We start from the raw sequence: 21,698 nt of genomic DNA on the forward strand, positions 1-21,698 counted from the left end.
TTTTGTGGTGCAAGTTGTGGCCGTGGATGTGCTATGTGATTTGATGGTGTGTTTGGGGTGACCCAATTGAAAAACCCTGAGTATCCATGAGGATCCTGCTTTGGAACCATGTTTTTGTAGAATGGTGTCGCCACGGAGCTGTGGACATATGACTTCTGTGGTGCATTCTGTGGCCATGGACAAGGCATATTATTTGATGGTGATGTTGGGGTGACACAATGCAAAAATCATAAGGATCCATGACGATCCGTGCTTCAGAACCATGTTTTTGCAGCATGATGTTGCCACAGAGCCCTGGCACCATGATTTCTGTGGTGCATGCTGTGGCCATGGACATGATATGGGATTTAATGGTATGTTTGGGGTGTCCCAACACAAAAACCCCAAACATCCATGAGGATCCGTGCTTCAGAATCATGTTTTTACAGAATGGATTCACCACGAAGCCGTGGATCTGTGATTTTTGTGATGCAAGCTGTGGCCGTGGACATGTTATATGATTTGATGGTGTGTTTCGGGTGACCCAGTTGAAAAACCCTGAGGATCCATGAGGATCCGTGGTTTGGAACCATGTTTTTGCAGTTTTGTGGAGCCACGAATTCATGGGGGCATGATTTTTGGAGTGCTCCCTATAGGCTAAGACATGGTCTACAGTATGATGTAGGTTTTATTTCATTCCAGCGTAGAAATCATATGAATTCATGAGGATCCGTCCTTTGGAATCATGTTTTTGTGCTGCTGTGGTGCCACGAATCTGTGGGTGCGTGATTTTTGTGCTGCCCCTTGTAGACTAACACATGGCCTACAATATGATGGTGGTTTTATTTCGTTTCAGTGTAAAAATCATATGAATTCATGAGGATCCATTTAGATCCGACTTTTACCCAGACCCCCCTTGCCTGTCGGTATTAGGTTTTCATGAGAGAATCACAGCCCAAGCCCACAACACATTTTCCTTGCAAGAACTCAGCCACATCTCCATCTCTAGTTGTACATGAGCATAGCATATGTGTGTGAGACGAGTATACACTTGGGACTAAAAGAAAAGGTTTCCTAATATAGAGAGTATTGTTTACAGGCAGGCCAGATGATTGACACATCCCAGACATTGGCTGGTTCGAGGACAAAAAAAATATTAAGAGAGTTTTTGATTGGCTGGCTGCTTCCTGGGTACAGTTATCTGTATTTGAGCTAGTTTCACATGTTTTTGTAACTCCAAAAATTCTCTACGCCATTCTACACTATCCTTTAGAAGTAACACCATGTTCCTTTCCCCCTCCCTAGCGTAAAACATAAGAATCTCACACTAGCTAACACTGAACAAGTTTCTATTTACTTTTTATGTTTAGTATTTGGTGTTTAAATATATATTGTATTACTGAGCAAAAAGGCTGTATTAACATGACCATTTTTCACAACAGCTAAAATTAAACTCAGATTTGTCATCTAGCCTCCCAGAACCTTTTCTCACCTAGCTCACGTTGTTCCTTCTCCCTTGTGGTTTGTGACCTGCCTTTACCACTCTTTAGTGGATCATTATTCACTGTTCAAGAACAACTGCCATGGAAAATAGATCTGTCAAGAACTACTAGCTGTGATGGCTGAATGGAAACCTATGCTTGGAAGCAGTACGTCTATGAGAACTAGTTATTTGGGACACACAGCAGGGTGGGGGATATTTTTGGGATGGATGTATCATCTGTGTGGCTTCTGTGTGGGTTTCCTGTGGTCAACTGCTGGGATATTGTTGGAGACATACTGGTGGATCAGATGAACTATGGTCTGATCCAGCAGGCAATTCTTATATTTTTACTTTGAACATTTGTAGTTGGTTTCATCCTTGGTTTGTTACACTAGCCTCATAATAATACAATTACAGTTTCTCTAATACATGAACAGCCATATGTTAAATTCTGTCTTCCTGTACTTTGTCATGGACTGGTGTAGTTTGTTTGTGGACTGGTGTAGTTTATTGCTAGGTTACACACACACACACACACAAGTTTATTGGAAAATATATGTATGGATAAACTTGTGACAATCTGTATATATGATATTATAATCAGACATGCATTTACATTTCACGATGCATGTGCATATAACATCATTAAGTCCTAGTGGACCTCACAATGTTATCAATGTTTGTTATGTTACGTTTATAAAAATTGTCCCCACAGTTGACTCATCAACTGATGTTATTCATATTATTCTCTGGGCAAGCATTCTCTAGGAAGTCAATCTGTTCTCTTCAGAATGTGGATTACAGAACATACAGTGTAAAACCAAGAGGAGTTATACCAAGTTTTCAACAGGCTTAGAAGGAGGACTGCATCGCTGGGCAAGCAGCATCAAAGTATCGGAAGACAGACAACTGCTCCTGTTTTGAACACCTTGTGAATTAGCAAATCTCTGCTGCAAATCTGTTTAAGGATTAGCAGCATTTCTCCACTTCATTGGCTTCTCGTACTAAAGACAAAAACCCAGGTAGGAGCATATTATGCTAGGATCCTGAATAACTGATCATGCATTTCAGGATGACAAAGGAAATCCTCTTGTCATCCTTAGATTTGAGATCAAATAAACAGGATCCTAGCAGAATATGCTCAGAGATAGGCTCAGAAATGCCAATTACTATATTTACCACATGTTAGTGAAATAAATTTGATGCATTTATATATAACTCTCAACTGTACTTATTTGGCTAGCACAATACTGTCTATTTGACATGGGAAATGTATCTTGCAACTTTACTACCGAAATTTGATGCATTTATATATAACTCTCAGCTGTACTTATTTGGCATACTAGTGTATGGATATGCTGATGAAATATTGATCACACTCCTAATAAGTCTGAATTTTATCTAATGTCTTCTGACTTGCTTCCATAAAATTATAGCTTTTACAAATATGTTGTTGTTCCTGCTTTGTATCTTTCTCTGCCTGTATAAGAAAATCATTCGAGCCACATCATACAATTCAATTAATGCAAATGTACTGTATTTTCCTCTTCTGTGATTGGTCACAAGAAGTCAGAGTTACAGGCAGCGGATTCTGTCAGCGGTATGGACTGAAGTAGTTCTCTTAGCTAAGAACAAAACAATTTCCCCCCACCAATCGTTTGTGTAACTTAATCTGGTATCGAGCAATTTCTTCGTAGCACTGCTGTTTACAGTTTAGAAGAAAGAGAAAGTCTGACTTCTGCACATTTCAGAATAATTTGGGAATATTTGGTAAGTGATGTTTTAAATTGATTATCATATTTAGGCATCTTTTCCCCTGAGGTACTAAGATCAAATAACTGCTATTTTCCCAAGCAGATTTGGGGGATGAATTTATGCTACAATAACCTCTTAAATGTACATGAATTATAAAGTGAAAGACTGCATTAAATCAAGCATGAAAAACTGAGCCATATTGGAAATAAGGGTCACTTTTTATACCTTATGTAGTTATTTAAAATATTCATGTCCTGCTTTTCTGATGAACACTCAGAGCACGAGTGGGATCACTACAAAAGTTTGTTTTGAACTGACAGAATACTTCAGGTTGATTTCCAATGAAAACTAGTGATCTCCCATAGAGATACTGTGAAGATTTTTCTGTCATAATATTTAATGCAATTTTGTGAGAGTCTCAAAGTGTGAAAACAAACACAGCCGGTTTGTATATTTTTTGAGGAAGCAGTAGTCAAACTAAAGTGGGGGAATGGGGGAACTATCATCTTAGAGACTCAAACTGAGCAGTACAGAGCACGTAATATATTTACAGTTATTAAAACCACATTACATTGTGTAATGTTTTGTTCTCAGGATGGCACCATTAACTGTGTTTTCTAAAAGGTAGCTGCAAAGCTAGATATCAGCTTGTTCAGAGGCAACTGTATATTGTGTTGGAGATTCATAATCAGATCCCCCAATTTATAATGTAACTTCAAATAACAGCCACAGTGGGACAGGGCTGTGGTTTAGGGAAAAGGAGGGACTAGCTCCCCTTCTCACATTGCTTTTAGCTCAAATAAGGGGGGAAAGGCAGATAGGAGTACCTGTGCGTGTGTTTGTTCATTTTATACTTTCCAGGGCTAACAGCAGTCTAGGGATTAATTCTGATTAAAGAAATAATTTGTGTATGTGAGGAAAGGAGGGTTTTTTTTGTTTTTTAACTGCCTCAACTAGAGAGTGTATTCGCTTTAAAACCTGTGGTCAGATTGAAGTCTTTACCTGTCTGTGTATTAATATGTTGAATACTGGGCTGTGTGAGTACACTGGAGAATATTTAATGATGTATGTGTGTGTGGATGGCCCAGGCTAGCCCAATCTTGTCTGATTTCAGATGCTAAGCTGAGTGGGCCTTGTTTAGTACTTGGATGGGAGGTCACCAAGAAGTCTAAGGCAGGCAATGGCAAACCACCTATGAACGTCTCTTGTCTTGAACACCCTACAGGGTTGCCAAAAACCAGCTGTGACTAGGGGTGGGCATGAACTGGCTCATGAACTAAAGTTCGTGATTAATTTTGGTCAGTTTGTGGTTCATGAAGTGAAGTTCATGGCAGGTCAACTGGCATGAACTCTGCCCAAACTTTCAAGTTCGTGGAGGTTCATGCCAGCTCATGAATGGATACATTTCCAGACAGATTGCTTCTGCTCAATCCAAATGTTTACAGAACTTCAAAGCAACAGGGGGGCAGAACTTGGAGGTCAATGATAGGCCGTCATTTTGACAGGCGCAGGGGGAGGAGAAGAAGAGGAGGAGGAGGAGATTGTATTTATACCCTGCCCTTCACTCAGAGTGTCAGAGCGGCTTACAAACTCCTTCCCCTCCCCACAACAGACACCTTGTGAGGTAGGTGGGGCTGAAAGAGCTCTGACAGAAACTGCCCTTTCAAGGACAGCTCTGACAGAAATATGGCTTGGCCAAGGTCATCCAGCAGCTGCAAGTAGAAGAGTGGGGAAGCAAACCCAGTTCTCCCAGATTAGAGGTTCAGGAGTGTATAGAATAGATTCTGTGTAAGCCAGAGACACCAAACTCACAGGAGATCTCCGGCTGACCCTCCTCTACCTGCTCTCCGAGTTTGGTAGGGATTGGATTTACAGGGTCTGAATCCCCCCCCCCCGAAGGTGCTCTCAGGAAAGTGCTTTCTGGCGAAATGACAGGTGGTCATTTCCCCATAAAGCACTTTCCTGGGGCACCTTCTTCAGGGGCCTGTAACTTGGACCCTGTAAATCCAGTCCCCACCAAATTTGGAGGCAGGCTCGTAGCCAGGATTTTTTAAGTCAGGGGCATTTAAATTTCTCAGGGGGCACTGGCTAATCAATTTAATCTGGGGGAGAAGGCCATGACACCCTGGGCTAGATGGAAAGTCAGGGGGGCCTTGCCAGCAAGTTGGGGGGCCTAGCCCCAAGATGCCCCACTATAGCTACGGGCCTGCTTGGAGGGCAGGTAGAGGAGAGTCAGCCAGAGATTCCCTGCAAGTTTGATGTCTCAAGCACACTGTGGGACCATTCTACTGCATCACAAACCTCACAGACTTAACCAGTTCATTTGGCACCTAAAAGTTTGTGAGAGTTTGTGGTTTATGAACTGGGCATGCCATGAACCAAACCACATTTTCCCAGTTCATGGCTATCCCTAGCTGTGACTTGATGGCACTTTCCATCACTCTGTATGTGTGTGTGTGTGTGTGTGTGGCATCCTACTGGGGGGTGGGAGAGACTGAGCCCTACAATAAGATGGGCCCACACACTAATTCTGCCTTGTAAAATCCCTTAAACTGGTAAGGCACACTCATCCCTGTACCCTTGGGGGCAGTATTGTGCTCAAAGGATGTACACCTGGGAGGCAGGGGCATAAACTACCAGGGGCAGCGGGGCTCTATCCCCCTCTCCCAAATTTCCTGGAGGGGGAAATGCCTTCTGGGCTGCCAGGTAGCATCATGAAACTGGTTAGGTTTAAACTGTGCAGTCTTATCCTCTCCACTTGTAAAGAGGCTGCCAACTCCGGTTTCTTTCTTTGGGACTTTGGGACATTTACTTGTTACATAGGAGCAACCCCCCACTGCCTTACCTCATGTTTTCCTTGGGATCTTTGGAAGCTCTGCCTAAAGCCCCTACTTTCAACCTGTGGGTCATCAAAACAGACAATGTACTAGAAGTTAATGTGATTTTGGTATCCTGGTCGTTGAAGCTTTATAGGAAAAGGAATTGAGGGGATAGGAATATTTCTGTCTTTAGCTATGTGTGTCGGTGGGGGGGACAGATACCTGTGGCTCAAATGCTGGAAGTTAAGGTGATTCTGGTATCCTGGGACTTGCAGCTTTAGAGAAGAAGAAATGGACGACATAGGAATACTACTGGCTTTATCCATGTGTGTTGGCAGACAGGGGAGTAGAGGCCTGTGGCTTAAATGCTGGAAATTATGGTAATTTTGGTAACCTGAGATTTGCAGCTTTAGAGAAAAAGAAATGGAAAATATGGGGAAAGCAATTTTTGTTTTTTGTCTCTGTACATGGGGCAGTGAGTAGATAAAGCTGGTTCATCAAATATAGAAAGTGAGGCGATTCTGCTGTCCTGGACCCTACTTCAGTCAAACAAATGTTCTCATAATTTCAGGGCCAGTATTTACTTTGGGTTTACAGTATATTCCAAGATGCATTCAGAGATTCTTACTGAGTACCCAGTATGTGAGTGGAATAGTTGTTGGTCTAGGATTGGGGAGACCGAATTCAAATCTCCACTTGGCCACGAAGCACACCTTGGGCCAACCACACACTCAGACTAAGGTGTGAGAAAAAGAGAGAAGGGGAAGGAATATTTCCTTTCATACAGTCATGAAATATTTATTCAAATTGTTTCAGTGAAGGAGTTCATGAACTCTTTCCACTCACAGAGTCCTCTTTCTTTGACTGAGATTAAACCACATGATTAATTGTTGACGGCTTTTGGAAATATAAATAATTTCATATTTTAGTAATTTAATATAGATGACTAAGGGTGGACCTGGACCAGGTTCAGTCCTGTGCCCACCTGGGAAACTGAGAAGTCTACACCCCTACTGGGAGCCAGTTCCTCTTTGCCCCTCAGGCTCAAGGGGAGCAAGTGGCTGCTTGCTTTTCAGCCTCATTGCCAATCCTGGCTAGCTGAGGACTCACTTTGCATGTCTCTGATGCCCAGGCCCCCTGGTAACAAAGGTAGTTTGTGAGTTGCATGTCTCTGATGCCCAGGCCCCCTGATAACAAAGGTAGTTTGTGTGTGCGTGCGTGCATGCGTGTGCGTGCATGTAGCCATTGGTTTCTGGCACTTTGTGAAGAGTTAAGTGGTCATTTTGACTCCCAATCTTTTTCTGGAAAGGTAGGGCCAGACCCATTCCTTCCCTGCTCCCCTTAGTTTTTCTATCCAGTATGCTCACAGATGATCATATTATTCATTTCAAAGTGAATATCATTTCCATCGCTATGATCTGGCTTTACATCATATTTGCTAAAATTCTGATGTCATTTTCTGCTCGCTTATTTTCTGCTACGTTTTCCCAGACTATTATATGCTAAACCCCAATCTACGTTTTCCCAGACTATTATATGCTAATATTCCAGAATATTATATGCTAAACCCTAGTGCATATACATTATTCAGAAAATTCATCATAAATGCAGTGCTTCTGTCACAACTAGAAAAACTGGCATCTTTCATGACTCTTTGTGTATTTCATAGGGGAGGACTATATAATGTCAACAGCATGGCTGTTAAAGGTCATATCCAGTGAGTATTTATTGTTGACATTTGTGTTATCTTGTTCTCAGTTCATGTCAAGATCAAGATTATTAACAGTGCAATCCTAAACAGGTCTGTCTAAGAACGGAGCTTTGAGTCTCAAAACCTTATGCCCCCCAAATCTTGTTAGTACTACTGGACTAAAATCCAACAAATCTACCCTAAATCTTACTTAAGTCTACTTATTGGGGCTTGCTCCTACAACAGTGTTCTTAGGATTACACCATCGATGAAGGATGTTATTGTACTGAAAGAAGTCCAGATTGCAGCTGTGGGGAATAATAGTGGGATAATCAATTACAGTGTTCTTCTAACACACCATGCCTGTCTGTTTCTTTGTTTGAGTGCTACAATTCTGGAAATTATATTTCCAGTTGTGATACTGAATTTTTATTGTCTGAAAAACAGTAAACAGATGTTCTTTTTTTGGTACATATGTAAATGCATTACAGACAAGCCCTGTGATTTTTGCCCTTCAGCGGTTATGCTGTGCAAATGCCACTGTCAATATTTTATCAGAAGGGCAATTTGCATAAATTTAAGTGATTCTCCTTCTGATGGAATAACAAACATGGGAACTCACATATTTTTATTATGGGTGAGTAAATTGAGTTCCTTGATTGAATGTGACATCTTAAACACACGTACTCATACCCAGCACCAAAGAGCTCTGTTGCTACTCTTCTGTTCCTAACATAATACCATTCCACTACTCATCACCACAGGACTCTTTTAGATGCTTCCACCATCCACAACAACTTTGCGAAAGTCAACAGGGGCTTCTGCAGGTACCAAACTGCAAATGGGCAAAATCAACAACTGCCTGTTGGTGTGTTTTCTCTGTTGTGTCTCCTGCCTTGTCAAACGGCCTGTCCAAGGAGGTCAGGAAGGCTCCCACTCTCCCTGGCTTTCCACAAACTATGCAAAAGTAAGCTATTCAAGAGGGCTTTTCTGTGCAGGTAATAGGCACAAAATGGTTTTACAAACTTGCTTGGGACTGTGGTCTATTCTGCTATAATAATTGGGACTGTGGTCTATACTGCTGTGTATAGCTAACTGCAAGAAGGATTGGTGTTTATGTAAATTCTTTACTGCTTTATGTGTCATGTCAATACTTACACTATGCTTCAGTTCTTTCTGGTGGTTCCAGACTTCTAAAATCCTAATGCATTGGCTATTGAATGTCCCATTTTGTTGATTGTACTGACTCACTATGTGTACTCTGTCTTGAGACCCTGTGAGGAAGGCAAACTATAATAACGTAATTAAAAATAAAGAAATGAAAATAAAAGTGGCATGTATAAAGCAGCTAAACTTATCCTTGTTATGGAAAGATCCCTATATTTTAGAAGAAATAGACCTGTTCTGTTTTGAGAATTCAGTTGAATCATACTCATTACTCAGAGAGAAGCAAAGCATATCCTAGTTTTAGGGGGAGGGGGAGAATCAGCATACAGATATCATACCTGGTATCTGTCACAAAGACGTGTCAAATTGCCTACCTAAGAAGATTCAGTTGAGAGTTTCTTCCTAGGGCCAAACTTAAGGTTCCCAAAACCATCTTGGCAAATTCTGTGGGATTCTGGGGACCATGCCTAGGGGGGCAGAGTTCAGGGAGGATGTGATATTACTTCTGAGTAACACTCTAGCTTGCCTTCCCTAGCCTCTATTGTCTTTACCATACAGAGTTGTGGAAATTCCTAAAGTTTTTGACTGGTTTGAATGAGGACCATAGCATGGGAGGGAGGAAGTGCTCCTGCTTCCCTCCTCAAACCATTTTCAGGAGCCAAACAGACTGTGCATCACAAAGGGGAGGAGGGTTATTATTGCCCAACTAGGAGGCTGCACGTCCACTGAATACTTGCATAGGCAGCCTCCTAATGGGACAAATAATGCACTCTTACAGCCCCTGAGTGTGAGTATCGTGCAGAGGGAAGGCAAAAGGCACCAAGAGAGCTTGCCATGCATAGTAATCTCAGTATGCACATTTGCCATTGTTATGTACGCGGACCACCACCAGGGGTCCGTGGCTAAAGCAGGAGCTTGGTCCCCAAACACAAAGGGGACCTAGGATCCTAGTCCACCTCGAGTCCACCAATAGCACCCTTGGCGAGAAATTCAAAACCTCCTATGGGGACAGAGGTGTGACGGGTGGAGTGTATATAGTTGGCCTTGCAGGGCTGTTCTTGCTTGTCTTGTGAAGTGCAATAAATGCGTCTGAACACATGTCGTGGTCCGAGTTCTCCATGCGTCCAACCCAGTACTTTTCAGTGGCAACAAAGGTGGGATCCCGATGAGCAGGCCAGGCTCACCTTCCAGCGCAGCACTGAGCATCATTCCAGAAAATGCCACCACACCCTGCACCGCTCCTGAGCAGCACCGCACCATTCCCAGCGTCATTGAACCACCGCTCCCCTGCTTCGTCCTAGAGTCATGGCCTCCGCTCCAAGACACCTCTTGTGGCATGAACATCATCCGGCTCACAAAGAGCCTCCTGGCCCCAAAGGCTATCCTCAAGTGTACGTACAAGGAGATCATAGACGCCCTGACCAGGTACCTCACGCCCAAGCCAACGATGCTGACCAAGCGGATGGAATTCCAGGGGTGCATCCAGAAGCCTGGCGAGATGGCCGCAGCATTCATGGCCGCACTGCAGCAACACGCCATGGAGTGCGACTTCTCCAAGGTGGAAGAGAACCTCGTGACCCAGTTTGCCTGGGGAATCAGCGACGTGAAGCTCCACTGAAAGATCCACATCCAACATCAAACTCAATGAGGCCTTCCAGCTTGCCATTGCCCACGAGGCCTCCCACCGTGACCGACCACTGGCAGTGTCCCATCTTGTGCTCCCCAACTCAGTGCCAGAGACCTCAGACAAGGACAACGTCCATCTCGTCCACACACCCTGCTGCTGGAAGCTGCCGGGATCTTCTGGAGCCTCTGTACACACCAGTAAGCCTGCCAGATGTTCCCCATACGCCAGGTGCGGAGAGGCGCACGAGCGCAAGTCGTGCTACTTCCGTGACGCCAACTGCCACACATGTGCGAAACAAGGACACCTTGCCCGCGTCTGCAGATCCAAGGGCAACCGGAACCATTCACCGCAGCCGCAACCATGCCACCAGGCCTCATGGATGATCTCTACCTCCTGACCAGCCAGCCCTCACTACAGGTACGACGCCTCCCCAACTTGCCCGCAGCCCCGAAGATCTAGGTCCAGGTTATGATCGAGGGGTCACCCTGCCCAATGAAAGTGGACTCAGGGTCAGCAGCTTCTATCATATCTGTGGAAACGCTGAACAGACTTGTCCGAACAGCAGGCCCCACCTGCGGCCTTCACACTTGAGCCTGTTGGATTTCCAGAGGAACCCAGTTCCAATATGGGGTGTGGGGACTTTCCAGGTGCAGTACCGGGGCTTTGAGGGTTTCCTGGACTTAATAGTAGTGGAGGGGAATTTGGTTAGCTTATTGGGGTGGGTTTGCACCATTGGGCATCACAGTAGGGGGGTGAATAAATGTGCGGCACAGAACTTTGCTGAGGTTTGCGGGGAATTCCCCGTGGTCTTTGATGGGGCTCTGGGTTGTTACAAGGGGTCCCCTGTTTCATTGCAAGTTGACGCCCAAATTGCCCCCATCTGCATGCAGTTCTGCACCGCCCCGCTCACTTTGCGGCCAAAAATCGATGCGGAGCTAGACCGTTTAGTGGCACAAGGGGTCCTCGAACCGGTCTCCCATGCACCGTGGGAGACCCCCATTGTAACCCCCGTAAAGCCCAACGGCAACGTCTGCATCTGCGCAGACTATAAATGTACATTGAACAAGGCCCTTCCCGACCATGCCTACCCCATCCCAGTCGTGAGTCATGTGTTCGCTTCCTTAGCAGGGTCTAAGGTTTTTGGCAAGTTGGATCTCACGCAGGCATACCAACAACTGCCAGTGGATGAGGCCACAGCAACGGCCCAGACTATTGTAACACACCGGGGGGCATTTACGGTTAGGAGGCTGCAGTTTGGTGTAAGTGTGGCCCCGGCGATATTTCAGCAACTAATGGACTCCTTGTTGAAAGGGATCCCTGGGGTAACGCCATTTTTTGATGATGTCCTCATCGCTGCAGCCACCCTGGATGACTTCACCTCTTGCCTCCACGCTGTCCTTCACCATTTCAAATCAGCGGGCCTCAAAGTCAAACGGGAGAAGTGCCTCCTTGGGGTTCTGGAGGTGGACTTCCTGGGCTTCCAGGTCAAAGCGTCTGGCCTCCATCCAGCGAGGGACAAGGTCAAGGCCATTGTGGAGGCCCCCAGACCTACATGCAAGGCAGAAATTCAGGCGTTTTTAGGATTACTGAACTTTTATCACACCTTCCTGCCACACAAGGCTGCAGTTGCGGAGCCTCTTCATTGCCTCCTGGACAAATCAGCACCCTGGTCATGGGGCCTGAGGGAGGAGGCGGTGTTCAAGGGGGTCAAGGCACTACTAATCTCGAATGAGGTGTTGGCGTACTTTGATGAGTCCCTACCTGTAGTCCTCGCATGCGATGCCTCCCCCTATTGCGTCGGCGCAGTTTTGGGCCACCTTCTTCCTGACGGCCGGAAGGTCCCTGTGGCATACTACTCACGGACTTTGATGGCCACCGAGCACAATTACACGCAGATAGACCTGGAGGGGTTGGCGATTGTGGCGGGGGTGAAAAAGTTTCATAACTTTGTGTACAGGTGCCTCTTCACTGTTGTAACTTACCACAAGCCTCTCCTTGGCTTATTTGTGGCAGACAAGCAGACCCCCCAGGTGCTCTTGCCCAGGGTTCTCTGTTGGTCCCTCTTCCTGGCCGGCTACAATTACCACCTGTAACACCGCCCAGGCAAGGCGATGGGGTATGCCGATGCACTCAGCAGACTGCTCCTCCTGTCCGGGGATGTCAACCCGGCCCCCGCTTCCCTCTAAGCTGTGGAGTGTTGTGAGCAAAAATTCTACTTTGTGAGCTACTGGCATTAAAGCTTTGAGCAAACAATTTAGCTGCTGCATAAATTAGTTTGCTCTGGAGCCACCCTTCCTGAGCTAAGGCAAAAAAGTGTGAGCTGGAGGCTAAAAAACTGTGAGCTAGCTCACACTAACTCAGCTTAGAGGGAACACTGGTCCTGATGCTAGAAGGCCTCCCCGAGCCGCCCCTTCAGGCTGCCGATATAGCTGCCCGATTGGCCCGCAACCCCATCATCTCCTGGGTTTTGGGCTAAGTGGTGAGGGGGTGACCCACGTCCTCCACTGGCCCTGAGTTCGCGGCATTCACAACCCAAAGGGACAAGCTGTTGGTGCTCAAGTGATGTCTCCTGTGGGGCGACAGGGTCGTAGTCCCACATGCCCTGCGACAATGAGTCCTCAACACTCTCCACGAGGCACATCCGGGAATGGTAAGGATGAAGGCTATGGCCCGGAGCTATGTTTGGTGGCCGGGAATCGAAGCCAAGATCGAGGCCTGGGTAAGGAGATGCCAGACCTGCCAGGCAGTCTGCCCAAACCCGCCAAGCGCGCCAACCTAGTTGTGGGAGTCAACACACAAACCTTGGTCCCGGCTACATATTGACTTTGCCGGGCCCTTCCAGGGGCTGATATCCCTAGTAACGGTAGACTCTTACCCCAAATGGTTGGAGATCAGCCCTGTGTCCACCACCTCCGCAAAGGCCGTCATACGCTCACTCTGCTGGATCTTCTCCACCCATGGGCTGCTGGACACGATAGTCTCCGACAATGGGACTGCCTTCACATCGATGGAGTTCCAGGACTTCCTCCAGTGGAACCTGATCCGTCACGTAAGATCAGCACCTTTTCACCCTGCGACCAACGGCCAAGTGGAGAGGATAGTTTGCACAGCGAAGGAAGCCCTCAGCTGGATCACGGATGGGGACTGGGAGTTCTGGCTCATCTGCTTCCTACTGACACAGCGGATGACACCCAACCCCATCACCAGGTGCTGCCCAGTGGAACTGTTGATGGGCTGGCGTCCCACTATCTTGTTGGACCACCTACATCCTGACCGAGCACCGGACTCAGTCTCCTGATGGAACACAGAGACACTCCCCGGGGGTTCTTTCCAGGCGACCCTGTGTTCATCTGGAACTTTGGGAGAGGGCCCCCCTGGATTGCCATACGGGAAGTCTGAGTCACCGGCCCGGTATCCTATGAGGTCTCTACAGAGGATGGCCAACTTCTGAAAAAGCATATTGACCAACTTAGGCGGTGACAGCTCCCGGAGGCTGAAGAGCAACCCCAGCTTGAGGGACCGGGACTCTATGCACCGCAGGCCAGCACTTGGCCTGAACTCCCCCGCACAGGTGAGCCCCCGACCACACCACCAGAAACCGCCCTGGCCGCAACCAGACATGGCCAGCCAGCCAGAGGCAGCCATAAGCAACCCCGCACCAGCGCCCTGGCGTTCCCTCTGAGAGTGCAGACCCCCCCCACCTATCTGCAGGATTACGTAACATAGGTTGAATCGGAACTAAGGGGGAGGGGTGTTACGTACGTGGACGGCCACCAGGGGTCCACAGCTAAAGCAGGAGCTTGGTCCCCAAACATAAAGGGGGACCTAGGATCCTGGTCTACCTCGAGTCCACTAATAGCACCCTTGGCAGGAAATTCAAACCCTCCTACGGGGACAGAGGTGTGCCGGGTGGAGTGTATATATTTGGTCTTGCAGGGCTGTTCTTGCTTGTCTTGTTGTGAAGTACAATAAACGCATGTCGTAGTCTGAGTTCTCCATGCGTCAAACCCAGTACTTTTCAGCCATTTTGTCTAAAAAGAACAAAGAACATATTTTCAGCTTCAGTGTACATTATGCAAAAACCAGAGTTGGGGGAGAGAAAAAAAACAACCAGATTTGGGGAGGTGCACATTTGCACATACTAAAGTTGCAAAATACTCATGTTGCCCTTTTCCAACAAAATGGTAATTGAATGTACTGAGATGGCTGACTGTTTCTAGCATCTGTGGTCAGCGCACCAGAAATGTAACATTTTAAAAGGACTGTTTTCCTTTCGTTTTCTGTATTCTGTAGTTTCACTTCTCCCCATCCCCTGCCATGAGCTTGTTTTGTGTGTGTACAGAATGTATACAGGCTTGATTTACTTTCAAAGGAAGGTATACAGGATTAAGATGTTATTCCTGTAATTAAGACATAGTGTCTCTGGTTTCATACATCTAGATGGCTGATCGAGTGCTTGTGCTTGGCAGTGGAGGCAGAGAACATGCTCTAGCTTGGCAATTAGCACATTCACCACATGTAAAACAAGTACTAGTTGCCCCAGGAAATGCCGGAACAGCTAATAGTGGGAAAATCTCTAATTCAGGTAAAAATATCATAACTAAAGAAATAAGTGTGTTATGCTAAACGGATATCAATATATTTTAAATAAATATACATTGGGAAACATCATGCTTCATGCAAATATGTAATGTGAACGAACTAGCCAGAAGGTTGTTTGTTTTTTTAAGAAAACACAGTTTTGAGAAGCTCTGGGGAGGCGGGAGGGGGAATACGCAGTTATGCACACCTCAGTAACTGCCTCAAAAAAAAAAGCCCCAAACTGGAAGGGAACGTTCAGACTTCCCAAACGGCTTGAGAGTGTGATGGGTTGATCAGACTACCGGAGATGCAGGGTGAGACTGCTGACACCAGGAAGGACTGGACTTTCCCTCGTGCCAAATAACTCTGGTTCAGAGACAGGTGAGAACGAGCTGCCGACTACTGGGGAATGGGAGACAGATGTCTGGACATGCATTTTAAATCTGGAAGGGAACAGCAACGACACCAGATCAAACAACATGTCTGATCACAGCCATTGGGACACATCCCAATGGCAATGGCAATGGCGTTGCGGGGAGGGCGGGCTATAAATTGAATTTATAAATAAATATAAATAAATATCATGCTTCGTGTGACTACTCAATGTGAACTAACTAGCCAGAAGGTGTATGGGAATATGCAAAACTCTACCTAATAAAAACCTTCCAACTGCAGTGCATTTCAAGGTCTCCAGATCAGGTTTGGCCAACCCATGGCCCACTAAGGAATTTCATTTTGCCCTCAGCAGCCAACCAAATGTTGCTGGTCATGAAATTTTTAAAACTGCCATTCAAGATTCAGACAAATTTGTATACTTACAATAACATGGAAGAGATAATTACATTCCTCAAAGCTGTGTGTAAAACAGAGCTTTTGTAATGTAGTAATACATCTTTCATACATGATTTGTTTAATTTGTAATGATCTAACCACACCCAGACCTAGATATGCCTTAACTGTGATGTCTGTTTAGCTTGGGTCATGATTCCCAATGTGGTGTAATGGCAGAGTGTCAGAAGGTTCAAATCTCCATTCAGCCATAAGTTTTCTGGGGGGGATTTGAGTCACTCACAGTGCAATCCTAAGGAGAGTTACTCCCGTTTATGCCCATTCCTTTCAATGGGTTTAGACTGAGTAGCTCTCCTTAGGATTGCGCTGTCAGACTCTGTCAAACCTGCCTCATAGGATTGTTGTGAAGATTAAATGGAGGAGGGTACAACCATGCATACTACCCTGAGTTTCTTGATGGAAGAGCAGGTTAAAAATGTAATAGAAAAAAGATGGCGCTGGAAGGAGAAAGAGAACTGTGAGCTGAGTGAAGCGTGTTGGGGTCCAGGATCTTGCTGGTGGCCCTTCATCTGAGGTAGGATCAAACTGCCATATAGAAGTGATTCTTTGCCTGCACCTGCATTTATATGTTTGTACATAAAGCAAATGTTATAAAAATGCTGCAAGTCTCCAACCCAAGTAGAGTGGTCACTGGATTTTTTTTGTCATCAAAATGAGGACCTTCCCTGTGGTCTAATTTCACACTGTTCTGGGACTAGCCTTGACAGTGAAATGTCATGTGCAAGGCAAATAATATGGGTCCTTCTGCTATCTTGAGGCTCTGTACAATGCTCCTGTACAGATATCTAGGAATATGGTGTTAATTATTAACCTCTCCTATCTATTTCAGCTGTTTTAATTAGCAATCCTACTATCCTTGCCCAGTTTTGTAAAGATCATAACATTGGACTTGTGATTGCTGGACCAGAAGCTCTACTTGCAGCTGGTAAGATAAGAACAAGTCAGCTGTTGTGGCGGGGGGGGATCAAGGACTTGATATTAGGTGAAACATAACAAGTCCAGTATTGAACAGCAGATGTGTCACAGCACAGAGTAAGGAACCTAGTACTTGCTAGAGGGCACTGGGGTGAGTATAAAACAAAAGGGAATGGGACAGTTTGGTGGCAGGGCTGCCATCTGAAGAGCTCCAAAATGAGGAACTAATTCTTAGACTGTAAGAACAAGTTGAGACTATTACCAGTATTTTATTAGAATAGACGACCCTTGTAATATATTAAAGCTGAATTTTGCAATTATATGGTATTTCTTCTTTTCCATTAGTATTTCTGAAATACATAAATAAAGAACTGTTATTTGAAGTATGATACAGATGGCAAGCCTAGTTCCGACTGTCTAGTCTTTTGCAACTCATACCAGCCCATTGTTTACTGTTCTGGAGCTCTGGATAGGGTAGTTCCCACTGGAATTACCCCAGGGAGCAAGCTATACAGAATCAGAAGTCATTAATACCAAGTCTGAGCACATTCCTGTGGCTCTCTCTTGAGTAAATATGAATTAAAAATTCACCCTAAGAATTGTCCTGTTGGGTCTCAATTCAGCATTGGTCAGCAAGATAAACCTTAGAAGTCCACAGACAGAACATGATGGAGATCAATATCCCTGTCTGTCCTTGGGATCTGGTAATCAGAGATATCCTGCCTTGGAACTTCATTCTTAAATGGTCCTGGCTGCTAACCAATGATACACTTATTCCTCATGAATTTGTCTAGTTCTGTTTAAAAGCCCTATGTGCTGGTAGTCATAAAACTTCTAGTGGATATGAATTCTATTAGGTAATTATAAAGCTAGGAACTGGCAAAAGATCTTTAAATGATGTGACATACACTGATTTCTTTTATTCCATGGTTATCTTTGGTCGTGCTAGTTTTATAAGGTCAGGAAACCCCACAAAATCCTGCAAAACCTTGGAACCGAGGCTGTGAGTTTGTGCATTAATGGCAGCAATGCTACTATTTTACCACCAACTTTCTGAAAAGCTATCATTATCTCCTACCTGGTTTGAATCAACAAAGATGGTCCTAAACCTATTGCCAAAATTTAATTAGATGACTCCCAAGTTCTAATGTTTTGGGAGATAGTATTTTCTGATCACCCGTTCTTTCATCTCCCCTTACTTATCTTCCTTTTTCTAAAGTAAAAATAAAAAAGGCTGAAGCTTTTAAGCATTTCCTCTTAAAGGCAATCTAGGAAGTTCTGACTGAGCCTGTCAGTATTCCATTATTAGGAATTGTTGATGACTTGGTAGCTGCTGGAGTTAGATGTTTTGGGCCAACAGCCAAGGCAGCACAATTGGGAACAAACAGGAGTCTTGCTAACACCTTTCTTGATCGTCATGGAATTCCAACAGCAAAGTGGAGAGCATTTACCAATCCCCAAGAAGCTTGCACTTTTATTACCAGGTAAATGTTATTTTTCTCAGTTAGCTTGCTATTAATTGCTGTTTAGCTCATTTGATAATTACATAATGAACTATATGTAATTCTACAAGCTGGACAAATCATAAGCTGATTCGCAAGTGGCCAAAAAATAATACCCGTGTCAAAATAACTGTGAAATGGTATATCATGTGAATAAGGTAAAAACAATTTCAGTATTTTCACTGAATTTCATTGTTTCTTGTTAATTTCACTTCTGCCTTTCTCTGGTCTAATACCATAAAACATGATTATTTATTATAGAATTAACATAAAGGAGGAGGAGAGAACCATATGTTTCTTGTGGGAAAGGGCAAGATAAAAATGTAGTAAATGAGCATTACTCAAATTGGGGTCCGGAGACTGCTGGGGGTCTCCAAGTACTCCGTGTTTGCATGTCCTTTGTAAGGGAGGAGGGTGGCACTCATTCAGCTAACACAAAAACTGGACCCTCACAGTATTCTAGAAATGGAGGCCAAGAACCTCTACTTCAGGGGAAGGGAACAGAACTGGCTTCTCCCTGTTTTATTGACAGGAACTAATAAAATTGACTCCTACAGTAGGACTGCCAATCTCCAGATTGGGACTGGAGTTTTCCCAGAACTACAACAGATCTTCACCATATAGAAATCAGTTTCCCTGGAGAAAATGGCAGCTTTGGATGGTGAACTCCGTGATATCAGATCCCTGCTGAGCTCTTTCCCCTCTGCCTTCCCCTTCTCTACCCCCAAATCTCTGGGAATTTCCAAATCTGGAGCTGGTAACCCTATAATAGAGAGATACCACCCTGCATCCCTAGTCAATCATTGCCAATGGTGGTTTCAACGGAAAACTGGAAAGTTCTGGTTTTCAGTGATGCTGATCTTTTCTATTTATACTAGGAATAAAGCCCGTTGTGGAAATAAATACAACGAGCTCTAGAAAGAGGCTCTGGGTGGGTGCCCCAGCCTTGGGCACTCAGTGTCAATTTGCTGTGATGACCTCAGCAGGGTATAATGTCACAGAGTCCACTGTTTTCTCCAGAGGAACTGATCTCTGCCATCTGAAGAGCAGTTGTAATTCTGAGTGATCTCCAGCCCTCACCTGGAGATTGGCAACAATGTTTTCCCAGGAGGAAATGGATGGTTTTGAGGGTGGAGTCTATGGCATTGTACCTGTCTGAGGCCCCACCTCCTCAAACCCCACCCTCTCCAGGCTCCACCCCCGAAATCTCTAGGAATTTCCCATCCTGGAGTTGGCAATCCTATCTCCTTCCCGGCCAACCATCAGCCTTCTTTTATCTGCTCCTCTGACTTCAGGTTTCTATCTCTCCCACACACACCTGCAGTCTCTACCTAGGAAAAGTACAGTTTTTCTCCACAGGGGGGACCCAAGCAGGAGGGAAGCAACCTCAGCAGGGTATAATGACACAGAGTCCACCCTGCAAAGCAGCCATTTTCTCCAGGGCAACTGATCTCTGCCATCTGGAGAGCAGTTTTAGTTCTGGAGATTGGCAGCAATAGTTCCCCAGGAGAAAATAACTGCTTTGGAGGGTGGACTCTATGGCATTCTGTTTAGCTGAGGCCTCTCCCCACCCCAAACTCTGGCTTCCGTAGACTCCACCACAAAATATCCAGAAATTTGCAAAACTGGAGCTGGCAAACCTAGTAAGGACTGGCACCAATGAGTTCCCCACAAAGGCCAAAGTAGGCCTGGAAAGGGCCTTCTGCCTTTCCTTTTTACTGACAGAACAAAGCTTGGTTGCCTAGCAACAGCCACTGAAGGGAAAGTTAGCCCCACAGCAAGAGGAGAAGAGAATGGTTTGACAACTGGTGGCCCATCTCAGTAGCTAGCCAGCTACAAAGGAGCCAAGCTGGAGAAGCATCTTCATCAGGAGAGGCAGCCGTTTTGGCAGGTTATTCTGACAGGGTAGAGTGGCCAAGCTGGCAGTGGATGGGAGAGAGGAGAGAGTGGGTGGGGGAGAGAGGCACCCAGCCAATGACACGCAAGTACTCTTGAGTGGTGATTGATGGGCCAATGGCTGATGAAGTGCACAGCACAGCCAATGGGAGAGCTGGAAAGTGCCGATACGCTAGGGCTTTTATATATATCAGATGAGCATTTCTGGCCCTGTTCAGCCAGCCTTCTTTTTTGTGTGTGTTTTTAAAATCAACATGTGGGTCCCTGGATTGCTAAAGTTTGAGAAAGTTAAATAAAGTGGATCAGAACCATAACCCTTTGTCTGGTAAACCAGCATGACATAGTGGTTGGACTAGGATCTGTGAGACCCACATTCAAATCATTGCCATGAAAGCTTGCTGGCTGACCTTGGGTAGCCTAACCTACCTCACAAGGTTATTGTAAAAATGAAATGGAGTACAGGAGAATGATATAAACTGATTTCCCGTTGGGGGGAAAGGTGGGATATAAATGAAGTAAAATAAAATAAAAACATCTAAGGATGATGTTAGTTGTGCCATGATACTCCTTTGCCTTTGTCAAATGTAGCTTTCCAGATCTTTTTAAAATGAAAACTTTTACAACACAACTTGAAGGTATTACTTTTCTCTATCTTCATTTAAAGTGCAGATTTTCCAGCATTGGTGGTAAGGCCTAGTAGTCTTGGTCCTCAAAAAGAAGTAATTCTTACATCCAGCACAGAGGAATCCTGCAAGGCAGTGCAAGAGATTCTTCAGGTAAATTCCAAAACAACAGTGATTTATATTTTTTTATTTTCCATACAAGACAAACACAAAATAAACAAACATACATACAACAAAAGGGGGACTTCCATTTACAACATTAATTTGTTAAATTACCTCATACATTACCAAATAGTATTTTTAATTTTTTTTCCACCTTGTATTTTAAAATATATCATTGCTTGTAACTAAAAAAAAAAAGGAGTTATAGTTTCTATTTCCTTGTCTTTCGGTTGTATGTCCACATAATTTATTTGTTTTTTTCTTCCAGACATTTGTAAAATCTTAACCGTGTATTCTCAAAGTTTTATTCATTTTTTCCTTTCAAAATTAATGTTAGTTTGTCCATCTCTGCTGTTTCAAGTATTTTATTCATGATTTCGTCTTTTGAAGGTACTTCATTTTCCCTCCAGAATTTAGCATATAATATTCTTGCAGCTGTCACTATATATATACTATAAGATAAGAGCAGGGGTCATTTGGGGCCGGAGCATGCTGGAGCACTGCTCCAGCAGCCCAGGAGCTGGCACCAATGGCGGTGGCGGCAAGCCCCGCCCCCAGCTCTCCGCACCAAAGCGCTGCGGCCCGGGTGAGGCCTGAGGAGACCCGTCGACAGCCTCCTGGGGCCTGCTCTGGGGTGCTGCGGCCTGGGG

At 44.9% G+C, this 21,698-nt stretch overlaps 1 protein-coding gene across 1 annotated transcript in view; it reads left to right on the forward strand.

The window, feature by feature from the left end:
* Positions 1–3,169: 3,169 nt before the first annotated feature.
* LOC107121922 (trifunctional purine biosynthetic protein adenosine-3-like) overlaps positions 3,170–21,698 on the forward strand; it is a 49,674-nt gene continuing 31,145 nt past the window's right edge. The window contains exons 1-5 of the mRNA XM_015424933.1: positions 3,170–3,232; positions 14,961–15,105; positions 16,780–16,875; positions 18,175–18,349; positions 20,928–21,039. Coding sequence (XP_015280419.1) covers positions 14,961–15,105; positions 16,780–16,875; positions 18,175–18,349; positions 20,928–21,039 — 528 coding nt within the window. The 5' untranslated portion in view covers positions 3,170–3,232. The remainder of the gene's footprint in view (positions 3,233–14,960; positions 15,106–16,779; positions 16,876–18,174; positions 18,350–20,927; positions 21,040–21,698) is intronic.

This window comes from Gekko japonicus, unplaced genomic scaffold (assembly GCF_001447785.1).
Source record: "Gekko japonicus isolate JY-2015 unplaced genomic scaffold, Gekko_japonicus_V1.1 scaffold1770, whole genome shotgun sequence".
In the NCBI taxonomy this organism is placed as follows: Eukaryota; Metazoa; Chordata; class Lepidosauria; order Squamata; family Gekkonidae; genus Gekko; species Gekko japonicus.